The following is a 12061-nucleotide window of genomic DNA, read 5'->3' on the forward strand; positions in this document are numbered from 1 at the left end:
ACAGATAACACATACCTAGTATGTAATCATTACATGTTTGTTAAATAATGCCACATGTTTATTTACACGTAGAACATGCTTCCCTGTACCATGCAGGGCACGGGATGACGGGAGTGGCACAATACTTATTTCTCTGCAGTTTGTGAAGAAGGACTAGACTGGATAATAAGTGGAGAATAATATTTGTGCACCCGTGTATATACGCCATACCCTCTTTTTCTATGAATTATTTGTCTGGTATAAGAAAATAAAAATACAAAATAATAAAAAAAAAGTCTAAAATATTTATTCGTCAAATAAGTACACAAAAATTTAAAAATAACCGTCACACATTCGTCCAAGCATACAATTAAGAATAAAATTAAATAACACAAATATTCTCTTCATCCTCTACTTATATTTGCAGGCCACGACGGCGCCTCCGAACTCCTTGCTGAGGTACTCTGCCACTTTGAGACAGAGGGCATCGTTGTAGGGAGCTGCTACTACTTGGATGCCCAGGGGCAGACCTTGGGCGTTTACACCGAGAGGTACCTGGAAATATATTGCAAATGTTGTTATTTGGTACGATGATGTGGGAGTCTAAATAAGAGGTCTAGGATAAGATGACTGACATCTATACAGGTTGAAATGATAACCTCTCTTTTTGTAGTCGGTAAAATAGTAGCCAATTAAGTGGGACTCCTCTGCAATTTTATTATTTGAGGATTAGGAACAAGACTTCCTTTAAGTCAGTTTAAAGCCTTTCTGGAACTTAAAATAACCTATCATAGGACTGGCTTATAAAAATAAATTCTGTTCGGCAGCCTTAACTGAGAAGCAGTGGCGGCCCTAGGGGTGTGCGAACTGTGCCTTCGCACAGGGCCTCGCGCTTGGGGGGGCCTCGCGCTACAACCCACACTAATATAAAAAAATATAATAAAAAAATACATATAGTTATTTATTTAACACTTTTGTACACATAAAACACAAACAATAATAAATAATAGGAAAAATTGTACAAGGGCACAGGTAAATATATATCTGGTCCAAGAAAAAAAATATTTTTCTTTATTTATTTCTTATTCACTCTGCGTTTACTTTTTGAGTTCTCAATTTAACAAAAAAATTGGAACACCAACGTAACAAAAACAACTGGCTCTCGATCCAGTCACGGATTCTTTTTATTTGTGCTTAATTCCGAGTTTAATTTGAGAGTCCTTAAACAAACAATTAAAAAAAATTCGCGCTCGCTACGCTCGCGGCTGTTCACTTGTAAGTACAGTTCATTCTAACATGATTAGAGTGCTTTTATGTCCCAAAACTCAAAAATGTTCGCGCTCGCTACGGTCGCGGCTGTTCGCTTGTCAGTACCGTTCATTCTAACATGATTAGAGTACTTTTATGTCCCAAAACTCAAAAATTTTCGCGCTCGCTACGCTCGTGGCTGTTCGCTTGTCAGTACCGTTCATTCTAACATGATTATAAGAGTACTTTTATGTCCCAAAACTCAAAAATTTTCGCGCTCGCTACGCTCGCGGCTGTTCGCTTGTCAGTACCGTTCATTCTAACATGATTAGAGTACTTTTATGTCCCAAAACTCAAAAATTTTCGAGCTCGCTGCGCTCGCGACTTCACCTTGCACCGTTCTTTAACATACAAGTTTAGGTGCTTTAGTGACCCAAAGCTTAAAATTTTTTTTTTTTCATCCTTTTTTAGCCGAACCTAACGTAGGTAGCGCCGCTTGTAAGTCCTTTTATTAACAAGAAAATAACTCCTAGCTCACAACAGACTTTTCACGTAGGACAAAGGGCCTCGCATAGACCTGCCGCACGTAGCCTCGCAATGGCTAGGGCCGCCGCTGCTGAGAAGGTAGAATTTACCGAGTTAACAAAAATTGCTTCATTGTTATCTAAAGACATTTCGTCTAAAGACATCGATACAAATGTTCTTCTAAAGACAAAGGAAAAGTCTTTCTATTCTCAATGTCTTCATTTTTTCTCACCTGAGTAGCGGGGCACTTGAGAGTGTTCACAATAGCCCAGTAGCTGAAGTTGTAGGGTCGCAGAAAGCAGGAGTAGTGGTACGGTGCCGGCTGAGGACCGCTCGGCATCAGCAGTACACCGTTGTCACCGAGTTTAGACTGGAACAGCGAAATAAAAGTTAAATAGTCAAATGTCAACCTAGAATGGTCGCTATAGGCTGAATTGTTTCCTGAAAATCTAGATAGCCACTATAGCGAGACACTCGGCTGAAATTTCGAAGGCCCAAACAGTGCAACAGCGCTTTCAAACCTTTATCCTACTAGAGGATTCTCAGATGGGTGGCACAAAAGCAAACAATTCACATCCACCGATTCTAATGATGCTGACGAGAAACAGCACGGCAGGATTTTTCTCGTTTACGATTAATTAGCTTTCAAATAACGGGATACTTACAAATAAGTCTTCTTTCAGTTCCTTAGTGATCTTCTCAGCCCACTCGGCGTGAACCTTCGGGAGGTACTGATGTTCAAGCAGACGCACGACGGTGAATAGGCAGTGTCGGCTCAGACCAACCATCTGAAAAAGAAGTTAGTATTGTCTTAAAATGTTGAAGGGGCTTTGCAAATGGCACGAATTTGGCCGAACAGGCCTGGAGGTATGTAGATAGATTCCACATGAAAATCATAATCTAACGCCGACCTAAAAAAAAATAGTCACGTAGAACAGAAGCAATACTCTTTTTATATAGATTGGTGTGGCATGTCAAAACATGGTCAAAAAAGTCTCTTACAAGGCTTTTTTCAACTTCAACTTTTTCCTGGCCAAGTTTGGCGTGAGTCCTTTGCTGAGTTTTTTTATATTCATCCTTAAGTAGTTTTTCATTTTTTTTTTATTTACTCAAAGAGTTTAGAAGATCGCTCATTGTTGCATCCTCCCCTTTTTACATCTTCAGAAGTAGAAAACTTACCTTTTTCAGCAGTTCAACAATTCCATTAGCAGATCCCTTATTATTGGTGCACAAGGTGGCCAGGTCTTCCGGCTCCTTGGTCATCCAGTGCTTCCAGATGCTGTACATGTGGTTGAAGGCCTTGTGGTAGTAGGGTTGAGGGGCAGTCTCTGTTGACATGGTCTGTTGGCTGATGCGGGTTATGACCCTGGAAATGGAAGATGGGTTAGTATCTTAGTATTTTCGAGGAGTTTCTTAAATATAGGCTAGTTAAATTTTATGCATGCAGTAGACCATTTCTTGCTCGCTTGTTTTACTTGACAGGGGCTGTGAAGAATATATGCCGTGCGACAATTACAATAATTTTAATTCCCCTTGCTTTATACTTTGAAAAATGGGGGTAGTTATTTATGTTGTTTAAGCGGTCATGCGAATTGTTTAATGTAGTTGCGAAAAATTCTAGGCAGATGATGATGAAACTTCTATGCCTATTGACTGCTGTAAGTATATGTATATTCCATTGCATCGACGGTCTTTTTTATAGTTCTCTACCGTTATCTTTCCTTACCTCTTCATAGCTCCTCTTAAATCTGCTCTTATGGTGCTAACGCTAAGGTCTTTACTCTTCTCCATATAATAGAACTTGATGTCCTGCAACATGGAAATATGTACAATGATCAGGAACACCAAAGTTTATATCCGAAAGTTTTTACAAATAACAGTCTTCTTTTTTTATGAGATTTTATGATTTTTTCTTTACGGTAGCTGAATCGTAAGTCATACATGCAGTTGCTTTAAGAAATTACTTATAAGTAAACATCGTTGTGAGAAGGCTAGGCATTATGATAAAAAATCTATTTTATAAGAGGGAAATAAGGCAGCCTGATTTAAATCCGCCTTATACCTTGGAGTTTCGTCTTCTTTCTTTAAAATACCCAAATAAATATTTAAAGGCTACTAAAACAAAACGTACCTTGAAGTTAATTTCTCTGTCCAATTTAAGCAAAGGAGCCTTGTCCCCAGCAATAATCTTGGTGAGAGGTCCGAGGTCTTCAACGTGTTTGGAGATGAAGCCCAGAGCCAGCATGGAATCTTTTTCCTCACCATTTCGGAAGAGCACACCTAGAAAATAGTGGTTTCTTTGTCAGAAATTATGGCACGGAGCGGATTGGTGCTGCCGTGGAAGTTTTAAGGTTTTAGATGCTATAAAATCTAGACTCGGAGCTTGTTATATTACTGATTTTCTTGTGGTTTGATCTTTATGATCATCATTAAGTCGATATATGAATGCCTGCCGGGCCTGCGGAATTGTTCGAAAGAGTTACCGCGGCGCTGACACATAACGGGCTTAAGAAGGAATATGATGCGTTTCAATCTAACACTCCCTCAGCCTGCAGCCACAGCGGGAGGGCTCATTTAATGATTTCCCATAAAAAAAAGATATCATATATCGGATCGAAAGAAATGATTTTCTGATTTTTGTTTGTTACTCCATTTAAAAAACTGTGTTTGTATTATAGGTACCTCTACAATCAGTGGTCCCAGGAGTAGGATGATGTCCAAACATGCCGCAGTAGAACGCAGGCATACGAGTAGACCCGCCGACATCTGAACCTGAAACATTTACAGAAAAAATTGTAGACTCATCATGATGCATGATTATTGGTGATTATTACTTTTATCTATCTACATTCCGTGATATAGGTAGTAAGTAGTGTTTTCCTGATGAGCTAAAATGATAATATAGATATAGTACACTCTTTAGTAATTATTATTTATTGTAAATTATTGTTTGTCCGTATTACGTTTTCTCAACTCAGGAGATTGAAATATGAGGGTGCTTTTATCCTTTATCCATGTCAAGTAAATTCTTCAGACGATCTGATTCTGGTGCTGACTGCTGGACGCAGGTCATTTCCAACCAATTTGGAAATAAATAGGGGAGGCCTAATGTTCAGTAGTACCTACTGAACCCAAGATGATGATGCTGAACTTACATAAACTGACAACGGTAGCACAGGAGGCTGTTAACGCAGCCTCAGCTCCACTGGACCCGCCAGTAGTCCTGCCAGTGTGGTGCGGGTTGTTCGTCATACCGTAAAGTGGGTTGCGGGTTTCTTGCCTGTTGAATGGAATATGTGTTGGTTAGTCCTAGTTGCTGTTACATGCCCTAAATGATGACTGGTCAAAATCTACTCATAGAAGTTTTCGATTAAACAAGATCCATTTTTGCGTTTTGATGATTGAATAGGTACCTACTGTAGCAATATTTGATAGGATTACTTTTGCTATAAAATTTTCTAAGAGAGTCTCGTTCTTTCCGTTAAAACAACCCTTTTCGTTTTTTCCGTTAAAACCTGAACTGGGAAGATTTGACCTTTTGATTCTCTTTTTAGAATATTTTTCTCAAATAGGCGATCTTAGTCATCAAACGCAATCAAAAATGATGAAGTCTTTATTTAATCAAAACACTTAAACAGAGTTACGGTAACTTGATATAAACTTACCAAACGAGCAGTTCAGGGAGGTTAGTGCAAGCTACCACAATACCACCAGCATCCTTCAGCCTCTTGATAGCCTCGCTGTCTTCCGTGGCCAGCACATGACGACGACTCATCAAACCCAAGGTGAAGGGCATACCTTCTACTGCCTGACTCTCCTTTGTCGTGAATGGGACTCCTGCAAAAATGAGGGCAGCTGTTAACCGACTTCAAAAAAAGGAGGAGCCCAGTTTGACCTCTAGGTATGTATGTAATTATCTTGCGTAAGGGGGGAACCGATTCCGATGCGGTTTTTAGCATAGTATTTTTCAAACTCTGGAAAGTTTTTAACATTTTTGTTTGAATTCCACGTAAATTAAAATTGCGAATGTTTTGAAAATATCTTCGGTATGAAACCATTTCTACTTTAACTTGTTAAGATACAGCGTAATTAGTAAGTTACCCAAGCATTACGATCATAAGCCATGATAATGCAAATAAGTTTATTTTTAAACTTCACTTGAATATTAACTTGGCAAGTGAACATTATTCAACGGACTATAAAAACTCGGTGGTCCATGACCTGACAAGAGAGTTGATTCTGATTTACTAAACATGAAGTAATATAATTGTTCGTATATGTACCGATCCTAAAGGCTCCGAAACTACTGAACAGAGTTGGGCAGCCACACTCCCGGGTTAAATAAGGCTATATTTTATACAGGTCCGGCAAGGAGTTTTTAAAAACCGCTGGTAACACCTTCGTAATCAATAAATAAGTGATGGAGGCAAGCAGTTTCCATACGGTTCTTTAGAAATCAATGCGGGAGGCCTATGTTCAGCAGTGAACCTATCTTATGGCCGAGATGAAGATGACGAAGTTTTGGATGACACGGATTTCACTAACATTCGAGATAGGAACTTGACATAACATTGACTTGACTCTATTAAGCAAATCAACAGTTAAGTCATTGAATTCTGCAGTAAACTTCTGGATACTGCGAATTCCACATACCCAACAATGGTTTCTTGTCGAACTCAGCATCAGGCAGGCCGTTGGCGATGAGGGCATCCACCTCCTTAGCCTCGGCGATCGCTGCGTCATACCGGCCCACTGCTATCGCGTTTATTATTGGGTTCACCTGGAAATTCACAATTATTTCATTATTTCACTAACTTTCAAAGATTCTTCAAGTCGCAGAAATCGGATAGATATGATTTGGTTGTTTTGGAAGAGGCGAAACACAAACATGATACAAAGGAGTTGCTGACTCCAATTAATTTAAAGGTGGGTTGGTTGGTTAGTAAGAAGAACCCCCGCACATTGCAAAATTTAATGGCCCAAAAATAATCTGTTTACTAATCATAATAAAGTAAATACACTCACCTCCTTAATCCTCTCGACAACAGCCCTAACCAAGTCTTCTGACTTCAGCTCCTTCTGTCTAATCTTCTTAGCCAGTGCGGTCGCACTCTCAGTTAGTACCGCATGCTTCTTCAAGTCCAAAGGTGGTATAGTCTTATTTCGACGATGCCAGAAGAGAGAGAAGATCCCGTCGACTGCCAAATCGAAGATCAGGCGGACGTACAGGATTACTGCTCGCCAAGTCTTATTCATGGTGATGTGTTGGTTTTCTGTTTGAAGAAAATAATTTGGTTACTGCTTTTGTTATCGCTCTTCTTATCGGGTGGGCAGGTTACAAGCCTAGTGTAAAGTGTTAGATTAGACTGCCTCGTTGGTCTAGTGTCTCAGGATTGATTCCCGTGTCGGGCCGAAATCGCATTGTGGGTTTTCTTAAATTTTCACAAAGTTTAAGTACTTAACTTTCACAAAGCAGCCCGTAGTCTGGAAGTTGGAGATTGATTCACCCGTGCATGGCAAAGCACGTAAATGTCGGTCCTGCGCCTGATCTCTTTCCGGTCGTGTCGGATTGCCGTCCCATAGGGTTATGATTGCCGTCCCATAGGGTTATGAGAGTGAAGAACTAGGGAGCGCACCTGTGTCTGAGCAAATGCTCGTGCACTATAATATGTCCTGTGCAGCTGGCTGATCTCCTTAAATGAGAACAGCCACCGTGGGCGAAATCGGCCGTGGACGCCACAAAGTGTTAGAGTTTCCAAATTCATCTGACGTGGAATTTTAACCAAGCTTTTCTGAGTAATATTAGGGTCAGTTTTACGTGCTTTCTCAGGTGGTTGTAACACTATCATCTTCCAGACTCGGGGCTGCTTAAAGGTTTCAGGCAATTTCGGGGCCATCCAGGAAACGGACCCGGAACCCCGTACATGGAAGTCGCGATCACACGATCAAGGGGGGCAGGGCTATGACTAGCTTCCACTCGCATCCCAGGAGCTCTAACTTCGACACCTCACCCGGATAGAAGTAGCCTATCTCAGCTATACTCTCTCAACTACATGTACTTATCTAAGCCAAGTTTCATTTCAATCAATTCAGAAATTTTAGCGTAATCGCTCCTAAAAGTTAATATGTATTATGAATATTATGATCATTGTACCTAATTCAATGCATTTATCGCTTACCGATGCATAAATAAAACAATTGTTGCTGCAAAATGCAAAAACGATAACAATACACCCAGCTCAACGAAGATATTACTAAGCTACCTATCTATATAAATACCGGTGAAGATTGCTCAACACCTACCACCTACGTATTTATTCGATTCTCGACATTGACCTTTGTCCTTGGATTTGCAAGTAGGTAAGTATTTAGTACTGATTGCTTAATGTAAATACTCACCTATGTGCTTTTGAAATCAGGTATAATATTATAAATTTCGTGTTAAATAAAAGTGGTTTAAGTGATTTAGTATGTCCCATTTCTATGTTTACGTACATATGTTTACTTTTCAGTGCGGTAGGTGTCTATAGGAAGAGTTTGTTTGTTTGATCACGCTAATCTCAGGAACTAATGCACCGATTTGAAAAATTGTTTCAGTGTTAGATAGTCCATTTATCGAGGAAGGCTACATAAAGGTACTTTGTTATGTAAAGGTTGTAAATGAACCACAGGACGCGGTTGAAACCGCTCGCTGGTGGAAGCTAACTCTACTAAAAGATTTTTTTTTAATTATTCAAAGTAGGCTGAAAATCAGATCTTTTTGGAGGTCGAGTTTACACCCGCATTTCACTAGTTACTAAGTATGTCTTTTACTGTGAAGAAGAAATGGTGAAAAGCAACCACGGCAACACAAAATAAGGCTATTGTTCACCTAACATCTTTGTCTGCAACCAACGGGTTTTTTATTGCATTTACCTACGTCACCTAACTGTTACTCATAGCTGTGGTTACAATGAACATGCTTTCATATAAAAATAAAGCATATTTGGTAAAAGCCTGACTTTCTTCGCGTCTCGTAAGTGGGTACGCTCAAATGTGCCTCGATGCATGACAGCCGTTTGCGCAAGAAGTATAGCAATCAAGGTTCGATAACCTCCTTAGGTAATGGTCACTTGGAAAGTTCCAAACTTGCATAAGGCCATTAAAAAAAAAAATAGCAAGATGCAACAAAAAACTGAGGTATTTTTATCACCGTCAAAAATATTATTGTCATCAACAAAAACGTAAGGTGTTTTTGTCACGAAATTCCGAGAAAAATATTATTATAATAATTGATAATTTTGTTTGCAAGTTTATTCAACTTGGCAGATAATGCGCTCTTGGTTTGGTCATCAACCGAATTGATGTTACCGCTATCGGGGCAAAAAAATGCATCAGTAGAACGGTTTTAGTGTAATGGAAGCTATTTTTGTGGAATAACATATTGTTGTCGTCTTTTTAACTTCCTATAAAGTCGCTTCCAACGGTACCTAACTTTAGACAAATTCATTCCTAACTCTACGGGAACTCCATGGCAACAGAATGGCTGGTCGTGATTGGTCGATCTTACAAAAAGACTGACCAATCAGGGAGAGCTTTCGGACAGTTGACAATTTGACAATTTCTCATCGATAGATTATAATATAGCGAAAAATAATGCGTTAAATTGCAATCAGATGTTACGATTCACAATAATTCGACAGTTTACAATCTCTCGAGATAGATTGTAATCTAACGATGTTTGTAATCTTACGGTGACATATACAACAGTTACAGTCGCAGTTACCGTCAAATAATTTGTCCCTCTGAATTAGAAGTCAAAGATCAAATCGTTTATTCTTGGCTAATTAGATTAGCACTTTTTCACATCAAAATTACAAACGGGCAGCAGCCCCAAAATGCTCCCTTTTGACTTAGACTTATGGATGTTGTATATAACTTTTGGATTAGACCTATATTTTGTGTTTCGCGAAGTCGAGGAGGCCTAACGGTTAAGCACCATCAGCCTCTTTTATGACTTTGCTGGTAAGTCCGATACTGTCTAAGCAGGTTCCTCTCTATATTTTGGACCCCAATGACTAGAAGTCCGAAATCGCAAATCCGCGTCGAGTAAGAGTGACCATTAGTGTTTATTAGAGACTACAAAAAAGGCTGATATGATGATGAAGTTACAACTTGTAACTTACAAGTAACAGTAATAGCACTGTAACTTGACTTAAAGTTCGCACTATTACATGTTAATGCGATAATGACACTGATGTATGACGCACTTTAGATGTAGGCAAATCTTAATTGCATTGCACCTGCATTTACATTGGTTTTCCGTACAGTTACTTGTCACCGCATGAATAGACTATCCCGTAATCGTACTCGTAATGTATAGAAAATTGGAATTCCAGTGATGAAACCGCAACAGTTGTAAAACTTATTTAGTCATCTGAGGCAACGGTAAGCGCGTAAGGCCTTTTGGCGTCTGGATTCTGGATAATCTACCTAGAGCGCCAGCTTATTTTTATAAATAGGTAACTCAGGTGTAGGTAAAGGCACCTAGGTATAGGTAAGCTGGTCCATTTGTTTATAATACACAAGTAGGTACCACAAGTCTTTATATTAGAATAAATTAACTGGCAAATAGTAATTCGCAAAATACTTGGCTAACAATTTTTTTTAAAGAAGATAGTATTATATATTTTTTAATCACGAAATGGGATTCATTTTCAATATCCTTTTGTTGCCTTTCTTGTTTTTTTTTCTCTCTTTCAGTAGATAGATAGGTAGTACCTACCTTATCTTCTGTAATCCAAAATAATAATCCAACTTCAATTTGATAATGAGTAATTAAATCACAAATAAATTGACCTTGGCACTCAATATTTTATAGATAGGTAGGCCAATTATTTACTTCTATAGGTAGATATAGATTGTTTATAATAGAAGACAAGATTGTTTATCTATTTGTGGGAAAGGTCGATAAAAAGTTGAAACATATTTTTTTAACCGCTCGAAAGCCATGTTTTTTTATTTATTTATTTATTTATAATACTTTTTTCACAAATAGTACAATGGCGGACTTAACGCCTTAGGCGTTTTCTCCCAGTCTACCTACCTTTGGGTGGTGGAGAAATAGCAGTGGTAGGTGCAGTTATTAGATATTATCTACATATGTTATGTAATTATGTTATGTTTGCGGTAGACAATTGTTACAAGTTCGTGACTGAGATGAGATGCATAATCTATGTTGTAAGTTGTACCTAGCACCATAGTACAAGGCTAGATTACCTAGGCCATGACCATTTTTATTCTAGCCAACAAAACAAAAAAACATTATTTCTCATTTGTTTTTTTTCTTTGGGCACGCTCCCAGTCGACAGTGCTGGGGATGAATTTTTTTTGACGCCTTTTAGTTTTAGTTTTTTTTTTAGTACATATTTTTATCTTTATTGTATTTATATATTTTTTTTTGCATTTTAGAAACTAACTTGCTGACCATTCAAATTACTTCAAATGTTGTGCTTAGTACTCTACTCATTATGTCATCGTGAATCAATTAACCGGTACTACCATAAACACCGGTAAACAAATCGATTATTGCAGCCGCCAAAATTTTCCGATACTGTAAATTTTACTTCAGGTTATAATAAACAAATAAAAAAATAATAATACAAACGCACATGTCTAAAGATCCGGTTCCCGCGTAAACGTAGTTATAGATAAAAAACTCCAGAAAGAATTCACTTTTTTTTTTAATCACAGACACACGTGCATACTGCCGCGAGTTTCGGATGGAACTAAATAAAATATGTGAGCGGCCGCCTACATTATTACATTATCATTTTCGTCATGATTTTATACCGGTAGTCTATATTGTGCATTCATACAGACCTTTGAACGATGAGATGACAAAATGATGTGTCATTATCTTATACCGGGTCCATAATCTGATTAGATGGGCCGATGTTTCGGTTATAAGTCCAAATATTTGGGTGTACTAACACAGATTACGTTAATAGTTACTTCGGTCTATCTTTTTATCACTATTTATTAGAATGAAATTCACGTGCTGGAAGGGCAGTTTAGATAGACCTTTTATCGTAAGGTTTGAGTCATCGTATTATCAGTCAAATGTAGAAAAATCACCAAATATTCCGTATTTAACCAATACATGTCTATATCAGTTACATCGACCTTTGGACAATTTTAAGAGGATTGCTAAGCAAGCTCGCATACCTAGGTGAAGTAGATGACTAGTAAAGATATCGAGAATACCAGTTTCGTAGGAATTTCTCCTCCAGAGAAAAGGTCATCCTGAGTGCACTTAAGAATCCATACC

General features: G+C 38.4%; 1 protein-coding gene across 1 annotated transcript; it reads right to left on the reverse strand.

Annotated features, from left to right (window-relative positions):
• Window positions 1-264: 264 nt before the first annotated feature.
• On the reverse strand, window positions 265-11562 carry LOC110381435 (fatty-acid amide hydrolase 2). The gene is made up of 12 exons (XM_064039160.1): window positions 11403-11562; window positions 6778-7025; window positions 6406-6532; window positions 5418-5589; window positions 4908-5032; window positions 4435-4524; window positions 3884-4032; window positions 3479-3561; window positions 2932-3118; window positions 2418-2540; window positions 1985-2122; window positions 265-534 (listed from the first exon to the last, which is right to left on the reverse strand). The coding sequence occupies exons 2-12, from the start codon at window positions 7006-7008 to the stop codon at window positions 391-393; spliced, it is 1569 nt and encodes a 522-aa protein (XP_063895230.1). The 5' UTR covers window positions 7009-7025; window positions 11403-11562; the 3' UTR covers window positions 265-390.
• Window positions 11563-12061: the final 499 nt, after the last annotated feature.

Source organism: Helicoverpa armigera, chromosome 18 (assembly GCF_030705265.1).
Source record: "Helicoverpa armigera isolate CAAS_96S chromosome 18, ASM3070526v1, whole genome shotgun sequence".
NCBI lineage: Eukaryota > Metazoa > Arthropoda > Insecta > Lepidoptera > Noctuidae > Helicoverpa > Helicoverpa armigera.